Here is a 16,851-nt window from a genome sequence, read left to right on the forward strand (position 1 = left end):
CTCATGAGCGTGACGTGTGTCAAGCTGCACTGAATCTAACACAGATTTCTCAACCATTATATAACGAACCCTTTGAATAACTTTACACAGATTTTCAATACTAAGGAACATACTTTCCTCCCTACACACTTTACACATGACAACTGGACTCCAATTTTATTGAAAACAAAAGCCCGACGGGTAAGTCATATCGACGTCTTCCAGATGCAACTAGCTTCGTCGAGTTGACTATAATGAATACATGCAAGCAGGTAGGCGAGAGAATTAACAATCATACCCTTGAATGATTGATTGGGAGACTGATAATCACCAATTTTTGCAAATACAAATCAACACAGGAAACGGCATATCCCATGTTTAATAATTATTGGTCTGTTCATTGAAGGAGACATAAAACCACTTTTCATCAGAATCTTGTTATAGGAAGTATTAACGTGACATTACACTATTCCACAGCATTACACCTAACATTGCCATGACTTAACGACAGTTTTCTTGTAGGTACAAGTACCAAAGACTATCGGTTGGTATGAAAATATAAACGAGAGCATAAAAGAATACCAGGGGATACTTACATTCATTTTGCTACAAAATGTAACTGGAGGATAAGGAAGTTTTGTATAAAGAAAATAATATTTTGAACTTTTGCTTTTGTTGCAGTTTTGCCACCGCTTGTATCACTATGACGAGTTGCCAATTACTTATGACCATGTATTATTTTTAATATTGTTCATTTTGTCCATGTCTCATTTATGCTGTTATCAAATGTTTAAAGAGTTTTAGCTAGTCTGCCAGCACCAGTAATTTAGTATTTGTGTCAGCCGAGTGTTTCCAGTGTCATTGTGTTACTAGAACGATGAGGATAATTATTTTTGTGGGATTGCAAGTATGCTATAATAAGTTTCCAAGTATAGACAATTATTTAAGTGTTTAGTAATAATGATGCCTTAGGTAATAAATTATTCTGGAAGGGTAATTTAAGAGGTAACCATGTTTTATTTCACTTGTATTTGAAAGTTTATCTGAAGGGACATACCACATGCCTACCCCCATGATAGGTAACGTAAACAGAGAGCAAGCTTTGGCCATATACCTAGTCCACTGGATGAACAAGAGAACCACACAGGCGAGGGCATGTACCTTATGTGACGCGGTTGGCACCCCCGCGGACCCTTAGCTGTTTGTGTTGTTTCTTCACTTTTCCGTTTCGCAACATAGTCCATCCTAACCACTTACATCTGTCAACTTTCAACAGAACAACACATGAAGTCATTCACCACCCGCAGGGGCACGTACCTTACATGATGCGACTGGCAATCGTGCGGAAACCCTAGCCATCTGTGCCATTTCTTCACTTTTCAATTTTGCGGCATAGTCCATCCTACCCATTTTCATCTGTCAACTTTCAACCAAACAACGCCTTTTGGAGTCTATTATCTGGGTGTATTCGAACACAAAACTATTCAGTTCATGTGGACTAACACAGTTAGACCTTAATCTTTCATGTCGAAGAAGAGTTCACGAGAAAAATGTTCTGTGCTCTCTGATGACAGCTGATCAGGCAACATCAGACACGAACCGTGTCTAGCCCGCAGCCTAACCGCCAGTAAGCAGAAATCTCCGTTCAAAACTTGAGCCTTCTTTGACACCGTTTTTCTGTTGTACTTTCCGAAGGAATACCGACTACTGAAGTAGTAGCATTTAACTGTATGACGTGTCTCAGGACACTGCGATACACCCACAGATAGATGGGAGTTTTAAGCAACCAGCTGGGCCTTATGAGGCCAGCACTATGGAGTTATAGAGACGGCGAGTTTAGTCACAAGATGTTGAGAGGATAAAGACGGTGAATTTGGTTGCACAGTAAAAGTTTTTTATAAAATATATTTAATATATTTTTTTTAGGAAGAAGTACGTAGGAGCTATCTTGGAGTCGCAGCATTGTCATATACCCAGTTAAGTAGGTGATACCGTCGTGTCAACTATGTGCCGTGCCTTATATTTTCATAAATTATGCTCAATGTGGTCTTTTCTAATTCAAATCCTTATGCTTTCTGTTTCCACTATGGAAATCTCTAGGTTCTCGTCAAGTTTTGTTTCTCTCCCCTCGTTAGCAACAGCGTCGACATCAGACACAATCTACGCCCCACCTGCACCAAACTGGTGTCACTTTTCTTTGTCATTCTCACTTTATGGTCTTTAGCAAAAATATTGATGCATGAGAAACTTCCTCTCACAATGTGAATGTTATTGCACTTCGATGGTCAGCCCACAGAGGCATTTAACTTTATTTACTTATTGATATAGCATATGTATGACATTTGTGTACCTCATTTTTATATTTTCATGTTAATGTAACAGTTATGTTTGGGCTCAAATGGATTTCATAGGAACTTCGTTATGAACCAATTTACTAATGCATAATTATATTTTAAACAGAACCCACAGTAACACCACATCTAGCATGATGTCACGCGTAATCCCACTTCTGTTTTGTTGGTCATTGTTGAATAAACCATATCGATCACGCACATCTATTTCCCTTTTATTCAGTAACATTATACCCCTTTTGTGACATTTATATTTGTCACTTCTCACTTTGAAGCACATAAATACACTCATTAGATGCAGCAGCCCAAGAACATTTGGAGAGAGTGTAAAATACAGAAAGCGCAGTGAACAGCATCAGTAAGTTTCATCTCTCTCGCGCTCTTAAACCCAACGCTTGCTTCCTGCGCAGCGCACGTCACATTTGACAGTCGTAGCCACCTCAGCTTCGCTTCTCAGCTGGCAGGTGCAGCTCTGACGCCGCACTGGCCTTTGAGGTTATCCGCCCTGCGCCGTTCTGACTTAGCGCGAGATTCGGTCTTGCAGCTAGCTGCCGCTCTGGCGTAGCTCCCAAATGCTGCCATGACTTAACACAGCCTTGAAGTAATCTGTATTGTGCCGCTCTGTCGTAGCTGCCGCACTCCCACCTGCCTTATTAATACTACCACGTACCACGAAGTTACACAATAGACTTACCTTGTTACAACCGTTCTTATTGTGATATTATACTGCCGCTAACAACCTTTCATGCCACTATGGCTGACTCACTCAATATTCGCGCTCATTTACTTATGTTTTTTATACCTGAAAGCTTATTCGTGATCACCTCTTAGTGTCCACTGACGACCTCTTAAAACCTGTAAAAGGACAAATTTCTTACGATCGCCTGTTGGCACACTTAATTAAATAGCAAACAGCCACCAAACTATATACAACCATTATACTCAGTGCCACAGTAAACCCGCTCACATTATTATTGTACTGATATGGACATAAAAACGAGATAAAAAGAACCTATCAGGCATGTGCCCTCCCTTAGTTCTAAGAGTGCAACTGCAATATCAACTAATGTGGAAACACTAGTGTAGCATAGTGAAGTGTTCCCTTTGCGATAACTCCCACTCTAAATGTGTTTGAAACGTGTGGTCTTCCCTTCATACTCCACTGTGCTGAGTTCCAGTGCACGGGCTTCACCACGGCCACGCCCCCTTCCCGCCGCCAGCTTGCGCGCTGCCCACTGAGGACAACACAACACGCTGCTTCGTGCCACTCGTCCCCGCAGTGACTCACCAGTGGTGATATGTATCTCTGCATCTCATTTCAAAAGGAAAACCAAAAACATTTTTTTCATAAATGCTACATTCAGACTATTATTTTTTGTATTTCTCACTTGTGACTTCAGTGGTGAACTCTGCATATCTCTGAATACACTTAAAGACAACTTGTTTAGTTCCGTTCCTTCACACTTAAAGACAATTGTTTCAGGTTCACGCTAAAATGATGCTCCGTAATGTTTATTTACTTTGCAATATTCATACTATATTCTTTGCATTTTTGTTACACTTGTAATTTTGTTTTGATGTTTCTTAATACTTGTTCTTGTTTTGAAAACATATAATATTGTTGACGTGTGTAAGTCCCTTTGCGAGCCCTAGGAGGTCTTTAGAGTCCCTACACCCTCCCATAGGTTAAGACCCCTGCCATCTTCCGTGATGGCCATTCTTAATCAAGTGATGTTTATTTTGTTTTGCAAACTAAAATTGTTTACATTTAAATAATAATTACATTGAGTAAATTCACATACTTTCTCCGCTCCCACGGAAGGGGGAAGAATGTAAAGGATGAGCCAGACACTAGGGGATTTTACTTTATTGTATGATCTCTCAAACGGTAACTTCATTTTTCCATTATGGCCAAACCACGGCCGGCAATGTTAGCCGCCTGTAAATTCTTTCGTCCCATGGTCTAGTAACAGGAAGTCAGCACCGAGGAACGGCACCTTGATCACGGCGCCTCCTTCATGTGCTTACGAGGGAACACCGCCCCAGGCGTCACTTAGCACACAACACTGGAAAGTTCCATTGCCACCCCCACGGGTTTCTCGGTCCTGACCAATCAGGGCGGAGGAAGCCGCGTGGTGCGTCGAATATACCCGGTCGCCCGTCGTCAGGCCCGCTCTCTTGTGCTCTTGTCTTCTTGCTCTCCTGGACGTGCGCCCTGTAGCAGTGTAGACCTTCCCGCTTCTCCTGGTGCCGCGGCACTGTGGACTGTTTTGACAGACACGAACTTTCGTTAGCTTCACGAACTATGTTTCACCAAACTCTATGCTCTGTCTCACCCTCGCCTCCCTAGGCCTGGCTACGTGACCCCTTTTTTACATGCTTTCGCCAATAAATGGCCTTTATCTAAATATTATCCTAATTATTCCATAACGCCCACTGCCTTCCCATACGCCCACCCTGTACAAGGGTGTGTAGAGTAGAAGGAATTAGTTGTGAGCAGTATACACATTATGGGCAGGAGAAATAAGCAGGATAAGTACATTCCAACTCCACTACCTATTTCTAACAATCAAAGAAATAGCAACCATGTTTTGTTCTGTGTTCAGAGCGATTACAGGTTTAAAATAAGCCGGTAGAGACAAAAATTGTTTATTTATTTTGTGTAAACCAAAATAATCAAACACGACATTATGAAATAATACATGTTCTAAAGGCTGTCAAAATCCAAAGCACATAATCTCTTTGCCTAACCTCTTTGGCCTCTTTGACTTAGAGAAATCTGAACCTACGAGAAAGTGAATAAATTAAGTACATACATGGACGCACCATCACAAAAAATCATTGAATAATTATGAAATTATGATTTGCAATACACACATTTCTGTACTTTTACAGATGAAAAACTATAGGAGAATACACTGTGTGTGTGTCCTGTACATTTGTTGACGACTCATCACTTCTACTACACTGCAAACATTGGTAAGTGTGTTTCTACATCTGAAAGATCATGTCTATTCAAATTTTGTGCCAGCCGCATAAGAGTGGCACTAGAAGCACCACTATGAGGATGCAAATCACGTTTGCTTCAAATACATGCTGTTACAATCGAGAGGGTTTGTTACCTTTGAGACTGGATATGGTGAGTTGTTGTTGGTCGAGAATGCCTTTCATGCGACAAAGATACCATTATCAACACCTCAGTGAGTTTTAACGAGGTCATGTAATAGACTATGGGAAGCTGGACGTTCTCTCTGTCAGGGATGTAGGCACTATACATGACTGCTGGCAGCAGCAGTCACGAGAATGCACAGTTGCATGAAGACCGGGCTCTGCATGGCCACGCAGCACTACCGAAAGGTAAGACCACAATGTTTGGCATATGGCTTCTGCACATCATACTGCATCTGCAGCAGCAATCTGAGAAGAAGTTGATACCATAGTGACGCAACGAACTGTTACAATTTGCTTACTTCAAGAACAGCTATGAGCCATATGCTCTGTAATGTGCATCCCACTTACCCCAAACCATTGCCATTTGTGACTCCAATGTTGTCACACAAGAGCTCGCTGGATGGCATGGTGGGGAGGTTTGTTGTATTTTCTGATGAAAGCTGGTTCTGCCTCGGTGCCAGTGATGGCCGTGTGTTGATTAGGTGGAGGCCAGTTAAGGACCTGCAACCAACCTGTTTACATGTTAAACTCACTGGACCTACACCTAGAGTTATAGCCTGGGGTGCGATTTCCTATGACAGTAGGAGCATTCTCATGTTTATCCAATGTACCATGACTGCAAATTTGTATATCAATCTGGTGATTTGACCTGTTGTGCTGCCATTCATGAATTCATGAACAGCATTTCAGTGGGTGTTATCCAACAGAATAACACTTGCCCACAAACCACTGTTGTAACCCAACATGCTCTACAGAGTCTCAACATTTTACCTCGGGGCCTGCTCCATCACCAGATCTGTCTATAATTGAGCATATATGGGACACCAGCAAATGACAACTCCAGCATCCTCCATAAGGCTTAAGGTATTCCATGCCACAATCATATTCCACACTGGTACAACACAATGCAGTCAACATTCTGACATTTACATCAGTCATAATAAAATACAATAAATCTGAGCTTGCATAGAAAGATTTAAGTTTTCATTTTCCTCGTGCACTTTTGGGAGTGGAATGGAAATAGTCTGAAGATGGGTTTAATGAATCATCTGCCAAGTTCTTATGTGTGAAATGTGGAGAAGTCATGTTGATGCAGATACGGCTGACGAGTTTCAGAACATACAAGACTTACTCAAAAAATAAGAGCCCTTCAGTGTAACAAGAAAGAAACTTTTGTCAGTTTTACATTCCTTCAAATCTGTTTCACTTTTCCACATAATCACTATACATTCTAACAATATTATGAAAAGGAAAGTTGCTACTCACCATATAGCGGAGATACTGAGTCGCACGTAGGCACAACAGAAAGACTGTCACAGATAAAGCTTTCGGCCAGTAAAACCTTCATCAAAAATAGATGACAAACAAACACACACAAACTGCAGACTCAGACAAATGAAGCCACACTACAGCCAGCAGCACCAGTGCATAATGGGGGTGGCAACTGGGTGGGGGTAAGGAGGAGGCTGGAGTGGGGAGGGGGAGGGACAGTAGGGTAGAGGGCGGGCAGTGAAGTGCTGCCAGGGAGCATGCAGGGACGAGGTGGAGAGAGTGCAGGGCAGCTATGTGCAGTCGAGAGGTTAGACGGAGGACAGGGGAGAGATTGGGAGGGAGGGGTGAAGGTTTGTGGAAAAGGAGAGAAGTAAAAACACTGTTGGACTGGGAACAGGGAAGGGGCTGGATGGGTGAGGACAATGACTGACGCCAGGAGGGTTTCAGGAACGTAGGATTGCAGAGAAAGTTCCCACCTGTGCAATTAAGAAAAACTGATGATGGTGGGGAGGATCCAAATGGCACAAGCTGTGAAGCAGTCACTGAAATGAAGGATGTCATGTTTGGCAGTGTACTCAGCAACAGGGTTGAAGTTTCTTGGCCATAGTTTGTCGGTTGCCATTCATGCAGACAGACAGTTTGTCGGTTGTCATGCCCACATAGGATGCAACACAGTGAATATCACATGACTGGTTTCACAGGTAGCCTTTCCTTTGATGGGTTGGGTGATGTTTGTGACCAGACTGGAGTAGGAGTTGGTGGTGGTGGGAGGATGTATGGGACAGGTCTTGCACTTATATCTATTACAGGGGTGTGAGCCACGAGGTAAGGGGCTGGGAGAAGGGGTTGTGTAGGGATGGACGAGTATATTGTGTAGGTTTGGTGGACAGCTGAATACCACTGTGGGAGGGGTGGGGAGGATAGTGGGCAGGACAGTTCTCATTTAGGACACAATGAGAGGTAGTCAAAACCCTTATGGAGAATGTAATTCAGTTGCTCCAGTCCTGGGTGGTACTGAGTTATGAGGGGAATGCTCCTCTGTAGCTGGACAATGGGACTTGAGGAGGTGGTGGGAGACTGGAAAGATAAGGCACAGGAGATCTGTTTTTGTATGAGGTTGGGAGGATAATTACGGTCTGTGAAGGCTTCAGTGAGACCCTCATTCTATTTTGAGAGACATTGCTTTCTTCTTTCATCCACAGTAAAATGACTACTGAGCCAAAACAACTGCTTCTCTTGCTCTCTCAAAAATCAATAGATGCCACTGCAATCGTGCAACTTCGTTCTGAGCTGCCTACATTTAAATACGAGCAAACGGCCCTTACTTTTTGAATGAAACTTGTACAGAACCATTTTAATTTAGACAACACATTTATGATAAATGAAAATAAATCAGGAGAATCGCGGACTGTGTGTGCTACCATTTAGTCATATAAAAGTACCGTCAAATGGGGTGATTTTGGACACTGGGTCGAATTCGGACAGTATGGCTTATTTGCTCTTTGCCACTGCATAGAAACAAAGAGTTACTTATTTTAACATCTGCGCGCCAGTTATTTTAAGTGCAGGATTGCATTTATCGCTTCCCACAACTTTTATTTTGCATCAGTTGTTTCCCTAGGTGAATAATTGACGAACAGTCTCAGTGTTAAAAATCCATGCATTATCGTATAAAGTGGAAACTTTCTATTGATGCGCCGAGTGGGAAGTTATTGTAACCGTAATTGTCGACGCACTCAGTAGTTAAGAGCATTGAGACAATTTCTCTACAGGTTTGTAGAGTTTCTCGTGCAAGGTTATAAAATAACGATGGTTTTTATAAAACTGTGTACTATGTGGGGTGATTTCGGACAATGCCAAGAACGTATAAGAGCAGCACGGTGTAATTATGACCCAGAACTTTTACAAAAAGCTGTTCGTGAAGGAGACACTGACTAAGATTTCAGCACACTCCAAGGAAAACGCGAAGGGTGGATTTCGCGCCACGGGCCTAATCCCTTTTGATCCAGATCATGTCTTACGAAAATTGCCTGATAATGAGGAGAACCAGCAAAACAATGCAGACACATGGTCTTCCACTTTTGAAGAAATGCTCAAAGAAATTCGTAATCCTCCAAATAAGTTGGTAGCTCTCACCACTGCCGCAAACTACACGTTCAACCTGGAAAATCAATCACTGGCTGAGATTTTCAAGGAAACGAAAACAGTGCTGAAAGAAGTTGACAGTGTCCATTATAATTATCCGGGCTGTTATGTCGTGGTCGGTTGATGAATTCTGTGTCAATTCCCAAAGTTTCCCCGTTTGCGGAGGACGTCTTCAAGGGGGTCTGTAGCTCAATGGAAGGTCCAACACACCCACTGGCTCGCTACTGACTGCCGCTAAATTCCGTGTTTGCACACTCCCGCACCGACACGTGACGTCACTTGTTTTGAAAACGTCAGTGCAATTGGCCGTTGTCTGTTGCTGTCAATCGCCGTTGCCATCACCCAGTGGTGGATGGGTGGTACACATCTTCTACAACACCACCATCCATATATCGTTTAATTTCACATCCTCCGCTTTCGAATGAAATTATTAAGCTGTTTGGCGATTTCAATTGCCTCCCTGTAGAGCCTTTCGTAATATCCACTTGTGGGCGCTAGTACTTGCGTCTCCTCGAAACGAATATGGTGGTTACTTGGCTGGAAAGCATGGTCCGCAACAGCTGATTGTTCCGTTTCTCCTCTTCTACAATTGCCATTGTGCTCTTCCAAACGTTTTGAAACAGTTCTTTTAGTGGTACCCACATAAACATCTCCACAGATGTTTATGGGATCCTATACACTCCAGCTTTTTCCAATGGTTTGCGAGCATCCTTGGCAGGCTTAAGGTACTCCTGTATCTTCCTGGTGGGCTTGTAAATTTAGGGAATATTCCGCTTCGTTAAGGTCCTCCCTATTCTTTCCATTACATTTTTAACAAACGGCAGGAAAACCTTAGATTTTGCAGTAGCCTGTACGTCACTATGGTTTCTGCGTGGCTGTCTCAACGCACGTTTTATTTCGGCAGACAAATATCCATTCTTCATTAGTGCATTGTGGAGATGTTCCATCTCAGCATTGAGCAACTCAGGTTCACAAATGTTTATAGCTCTGTCCGCTAACGTCTCGATAACACCCCGCTTCTGTTGTGGGTGGTGGTTCGAATCCCGGTGCAAATAAGGGTCCGTGTGCGTGGGTTTGTGGTATACTGAGTGGCCCAAACTACCATTTTCGTTTCTAAAAACAAGCACTTTGAGGAAATGTAGTTTGCCGTCTATCTCCTCCTCCATTGTAAACTGAATTCTCGAGTTTAAACTATTCAGATGTTCGTGAAACCAGCTTAGTTCCTCCCTGCCATGTCTCCACAGCACAAACGTGTCATCCACGTATTGGAACCATACATTTGGTTTTTTGCTGGCTGTACCTAAGGCCTGTTCTTCGAATTTCTCAATAAACCAGTTTTCAATTACAAGACTTCCCATAGCCACGCCATCCATTTGTTCATAAGACTGTTCATTCTACTTGAAGTATGTGGTCGTCAAACAACACTTAAACAGTTCTGAAATATCAGCAGGAAAAATTCGATCCAGCTGTTACAATACATCATTAAGTGGAACCATGGTAAACAGCGATACCACATCGAAACTGACCAATATGTCCTCCGGCTGGACCACTATGCCATTCAATCTGCTGATGAAATGTGTCGAATTCTTTATATAAGAGCCCAAACGGTCCACATGTCGTTTTAACAGCTTGGTCAAAAACTTGGCTAAGGAGTAGGTGGGCGAACCAATGGCACTAAGTATCAGTCTTAACGGCACATTTTCTTTGTGAATTTTGGGCAATCTATAAAGCCTCGGTGGTAGCGCAACCGAATTGCAGAGACCTTTCTGTACACTCTCTTCAATGGAGGACTTCAATGGAGGAGTGCAAGGGCACGGAATTTAGCGGCAGTCAGGAGCGAGCCAGTGGGTGCGTTGGACCTTCCATCGAGCTACAGACCCCTTGAAGATTTCCTCCGCAGACGGGGACGAAACATTGGGAATTGGCACAGAATTCATCAACCGACCACGGCATAACAGCTCGGATAATTATAATGGACATGACATTTCCGGCCGTGAAAGTCTACATTTTAGTATCAGACGCTCTATGGGGAGGAGATGTCAACAGAAGTGCGTCGCCTGGAAGGACTCCAGAAGAAGAGAGTCCAGCTTTTGTGTTCCCTCACATTCCTGTCTCCTTGCTGAGCCGTCAGTGTTATACCGAAGTTTCTGAAGATAAAGTGACTGTTCTATTCGGGAAAGGCGTAACGCATTCTCAAATGGACTGAGGAGGCCTTACTATGAGAGCGCATTCAGCAGACCTGACGGGACTTGGCAAGCACAAACTGTAAGTTAATGTTTCTCCATATTACTATCAGTAATACTGTGCAGCGGTGACTGGGATAAAATTGATAGACTACTGCATGATACCATGGGGAAGCGTATGTTGACAATGTCTAGTAGACAGAAGAAGAAACCATGGGGAAGCGTATGTTGACAATGTCTAATAGACAGAAGAAGAAGTTTGATAATTTGCTACCTCATCAGACCATTATCAATTTATCCAAACATTCATTATCTGACAATGAAACGTCTGTGCTTGCCAAGGGCGGAAATTTTGCTGTTAGTCCGCGTTTTGTGCCCACGGAAGAAATTATAGCCAGTGAAGAAGCAGGAATTCGCAGTGTGGATTCTGTAACAGCTGAAGAAATCCATATAGGAACAGTGAGAATATTAGCCAATGCAAAACTGCCGAAGAGTATTATAACTGTGGGTGAGAGAAGAGCTTTAAAACTCCTAAATGATGTGATAGTATTTTGATTCTCCCAGCTGACAAAGGAAGTGCAATGGTGGCTATGGATGTGGCCGACTATCAGAGTAAAATTACTGATCTACTGGATCCACAATCATATAGGAAGCTGAATAAGGACCCCACTAACAACGTTCTTAGAACTGTGTCGCGGTTAACAAAAAACTCCTCCATTGAAGAGAGTGTACAGAAAGGTCTCTGCAAATCGGTTGCGCTACCACCGAGGCTTTATGGATTGCCCAAAATTCATAACGAAAATGTGCCATTGAGACCGATACTAAGTGCCATCGGTTCGCGCACTTACTCGTTAGCCAAGTTTTTGACTACGCTGTTAAAACCACATGTGGGCCATTTGGGCTCTTATATAAAGAATTCGACACATTTCATCAGCAGATTGAATGGCATAGTGGTCCAGCCGGAGGACATATTGGTCAGTTTCGATGTGGTATCACTGTTTACCATGGTTCCACTTAATGATGTATTGTAACAGCTGGATCGAATTTTTCCTGCTGATATTTCAGAACTGTTTAAGTGTTGTTTGACGACCACATATTTCAAGTGGAATGAACAGTTTTATGAACAAATGGATGGCGTTGCTATGGGAAGTCTCGTAATTGAAAACTTGTTTATTGAGAAAATCGAAGAACAGGCCTTAGGTACAGCCAGCAAAAAACCAAATGTATGGTTCCAATACGTGGATGACACGTTTGTGCTGTGGAGACATGGCAGGGAGGAACTAAGCTGGTTTCACGAACATCTGAATAGTATAAACTCGAGAATTCAGTTTACAATGGAGGAGGAGGTAGACGGCAAATTACATTTCCTCGAAGTGCTTGTTTTTAGAAACGAAAATGGTAGTTTGGGCCACTCAGTGTACCACAAACCCACGCACACGGACCCTTATTTGCACCGGGATTCGAACCACCACCCACAACAGAAGCGGGGTGTTATCAAGACGTTAGTGGACAGAGCTATAAATATTTGTGAACCTGAGTTGCTCGATGCTGAGATGGAACATCTCTACAATGCACTAATGAAGAATGGATATTTGTCTGCCGAAATAAAACGTGCGTTGAGACAGCCACGCAGAAACCATAGTGACGTACAGGCTACTGCAAAATCTAAGGTTTTCCTGCCGTTTGTTAAAAGTGTAATGGAAAGAATAGGGAGGATCTTGACGAAGTGGAATATTACCTTAATTTACAAGCCCACCAGGAAGAAACAGGAGTACCTTAAGCCTGCCAAGGACGCTCGCAAATCACTGGAAAAAGCTGGAGTGTATAGGATCCCATGCAGTTGTGGAGATGTTATTGTGGGTACCACTAAAAGAACTGTTTCAAAACGTTTGGAAGAGCACAAGGGCAATTGTAGAAGAGGAGAAATGGAACAATCAGCTGTTGCGGAGCATGCTTTCCAGCCAGGTAACAACCATATTCGTTTCGAGGAGATGCAAGTACTAGCGCCCACAAGTGGATATTATGAAAGGCTCTACAGGGAGGCAATCGAAATCGCCAAACACCCTAATAATTTCAATCGAAAGGCGGAGGGCGTGAATTTAAACGGTATTTGGATGCCGGTGTTGAAGAAGATGTGTACCACCCGTCCACCACTGGGTAATGGCAACGGAAATCGACGGCAGCGGACAGGGGCCAATTGCACAGATGTTTTCAAAACACGTGACGTCACTTGTCGGTGCGGGAGTGTGCAGACACGGAATTTAGCGGCAGTCAGTAGCGAGCCAGTGGGTGTGTTGGACCTTCCATCGAGCTACAGACCCCCTTGAAGATGTCCTCCGCAGATGGGGACGAAACGTTGGGAATTGACACAGAATTCATCAACCGACCACGGCATAACAGCCCGATTAATTATAATGGACATGACATTTCCGGCTGTGTAAGTCTACATTTTAGTACAAGTGATAGTGCTTCTAGCAGTAGTGAAAGTGAAAATCATACTTTATCCAATGAAGTTTTACCGCTGAAAGAAGAAGCTTTTCCTGTTGCAGAGTACAAATATGAACATAGAAACAAGGAGCAAACAAGGCAGTATGTTGGAGTGGCCACAAATGTTAGTTCTACAGGGGTAAGTGTGAAATTCATGCACCCATACGAGAACAGTAAGAACATATTTGTGTTTCCTAATGTCGCCAATGAAGAGACAATACAAAAATTGGAAATTTCAAGAACACCTCCCGCACCAGTTGAGAAGAGAGGAATGTTCAATTTTTGAGAAGATGTGCTTTATACTCGAGGACAATCATTATTTAAAGTGTTTGCAAATTAATTTAGAATAATGAATGAGAAAAATTATTTTGGCCTTTTTAGTTAAATTGCTTTGTTTGTTTCTGTCTGTTTCCAATATTTCAGTTAAGAACTGTAAAAAAATTTATTTCAATTCTTGCAAAATAAAAACTTATCTGTAATATATAAAATTCATTCTATCATTCCATATCACTTATTCGTAACAAAGGGCTACCTTAAAATGTGTAAAATGTCACCAGAATCAAATAAAAAGCACGTAGAATTTAAAAAAAGGCAGTATATGTCCGAATTCACCCTCTATATACTGCAACTTTGGACAGAGATTTAAAAAACACATGTGTCCGAAATCACCCCAATCCATGGGGTGAACTCTGACACTTTATTTAACTGCCTCAGATAAATATACCTACACATACACTTTCTGGTTCTGGGATATTTTATTCGTTAAACATATACCCTACCACTTCCATAACAATCTATTTAATGTAACAGTATATATGAAAGTTACAATCAAAATAACGACAAAACTGTCCGAAATCACCACATTTGACGGTACCCAGGAAAAGGGAAAGACACACTTTGAGAAGAGTACTGATAAATGCCAGTATATACTATCATTTAAATTTGCATGGTTGCCCCGTCTCATTGTTTTAGTTGTTTTCATCTGTGAAATTCAGTTGTTAAATAACACTACCAAGCAAAATACAATTCAAACTTTTCACACATTACGTATACGTGTTATACACTATCAAAAATCCTGTGCCTTCTTTATGATCAGCAGATGAATGAAACTTGATTAGTGCTTGTGGTTGCCACAATGCAAATTCAGTTGTTAAATAACACTACCATGCAAAATATAATTCAAACTTCTCACACATTACGTACATGTGTTATATACGATCAAAAATCCTCTCCCTTCTTTATGAACAGCAGATGAATGAAACTTGATTACTGCTTGTGGTTGCCGCAATGTAACCATCACGGAATGTGTCAGTTTGCCACACAGTTTTTGTTTTGCTCCTCCTCCTGCTCTTGGAATAGATAACCAATTGCTCACACAACATGGAGGATGTTTACAGTTAGCATCATCTTCGATGTCAAGATCTGTTACCCTGAGGAAAATAAGCAGACGCATAAGTGAATGTTCAACAGTGATTTATTTTTCAGCTGTGTCATATTTAAAACATCCAGATATGTGAGAGTGGGTGAAAATAAATTTTAGTTTTTTAAATTAGGTAAGTTTAATAAAGAAACAAAAAATATACACAAGGCTGTTCTACAGACATCTTTCAACCAGCAAACATTCTTAAACTAATAATGAAGAATGCTCTGTTGAAAACCAGACCCTTTTACCACTGCTTTGTTACTGACTCTCTACCTTCCATATTAATCTCAAAATAAAACCATAATCACATGGCAATAGCTCTGGAGTTTTTAGAACAGTATTCGTGGGCTTTCCCAGGAATTTCTTAATGTATGTTGATGCAGCAGAGTGGATTTTTACGTCGGAATATAGGAGAGAATTTCAGGTTTCCTGGCAAAGTAAAGTTTGGAAGGTAGGAGAAGAGGTACTGGCAGAAGTAAAGCTGTGAGGACGGGGCGTGAGTCGTGCTTGGGTAGCTCAGTTGGCAGAGCACTTGCCCGCGAAAGGCAAAGGTCCCGAGTTCGAGTCTCGGTCCGGCACACAGTTTTAATCTGCCAGGAAGTTTCACAAACCCCCACTGTTCAAAAAAAAAAAAAATTAAATAATAATAATAATAATAACAACAATAATCCAGATGCTGTCTTTCATTGATGTAGGAAGCTTATGAGGGGGAAAAAAAAAAAAAAAAACAGTGGAGGCTTCTTTCCAGCAAATTTTGCTATCACCTTACCATTTGTCAGTTCTGAGTGCATTAAGGAACAAAATTTCTACATTTAACAGCTGGACTGAGTTCCTGTCAACTACTCTTCAAAGTGTACTTCCAAATTATGCCCCCAGTGTCTCATAAATGAGCAAACAGAGAATATAAACTGCATTACATATTCATATCTACCTGTCTTGAGATTTTTGGAGGACAAATGACAGTCACTTGACACATTCAAGAAGAAAACATTCAACACTGACCGCTGCAGATTTGGCTTGGAAAAATCCCTAGAGAGGGTTTAGAATGGGGAAAAAAGGGATTTTACATGTAACTATTATTTAATTGAATTTTTTGGAATCTCATACATTCAGCTGAAGTCTTGTTCAGCAATGTAACAGATTGGCATAAGAGTAGTGCTTTTATCTATTCTTATAACAGTTTGAATTTTCAATAAGTGGCATATGGGAAAAAGAGCTTGAATTTTTCTAATAAAAATATTTATGGATGAATACTGAAAATTAATTCCATTCCTCAGACCAACACAGTGCAAAATTAAAGTAAAAATCCATGAGTCAACCTAGTATGGCCAGTACAAAGACTGCAGAGGATGGTAGATTGCTGCTGGAGGAGAAAGAGGGAAGAATGCTTCATTGTGGGAGTCTCCTTGATGGCAGAAAGTTTTTTAGACACCGGAGTAGCCTCCCAAGAGCCAAGCCATGGTTGAGCAAAAATTGATTTGATGTAAAGCAACAAATTCACCCCTGGAGGGGTCATGGACAATGGTGGTGGTGGTGGTGATGGTGGTGGTAGGGGGTTGTAGGTGACTGCCCCCTACCCTCCATTCCCCTTCCCCGCCACATGGTTATCAAGTTTACTACCTGGGATACCTGCATGGCCAGGAACCCAAAGGAAATCAACCGAACAAGCAGTATCACTGAGATCAGCAAGAAGGTCGTGGATGGCAAAGACCAAGGGGTGGCTGGAAAAACTCCGAGCAATAGCCTGAAGACCACTCTTTGAGTCTGTACATAATAAAACTTGGGTGTGTGACAGCTGTTCTATGAAGCAGAGGTTCCGATAGGTGGCCATCAATTCCAC

At 42.0% G+C, this 16,851-nt stretch overlaps 1 protein-coding gene across 3 annotated transcripts in view; it reads right to left on the minus strand.

The window, feature by feature from the left end:
* LOC124797953 (low-density lipoprotein receptor-related protein 12-like) overlaps positions 1-16,851 on the minus strand; it is a 105,767-nt gene that overhangs the window by 38,746 nt on the left and 50,170 nt on the right. For all 3 annotated transcript variants that reach the window (XM_047261104.1, XM_047261103.1, XM_047261102.1), the window contains exon 5: positions 14,792-15,018. In XM_047261104.1, the coding sequence (XP_047117060.1) occupies positions 14,792-15,018 (227 nt within the window). The remainder of the gene's footprint in view (positions 1-14,791; positions 15,019-16,851) is intronic.

This window comes from Schistocerca piceifrons, chromosome 5 (assembly GCF_021461385.2).
Source record: "Schistocerca piceifrons isolate TAMUIC-IGC-003096 chromosome 5, iqSchPice1.1, whole genome shotgun sequence".
NCBI lineage: Eukaryota > Metazoa > Arthropoda > Insecta > Orthoptera > Acrididae > Schistocerca > Schistocerca piceifrons.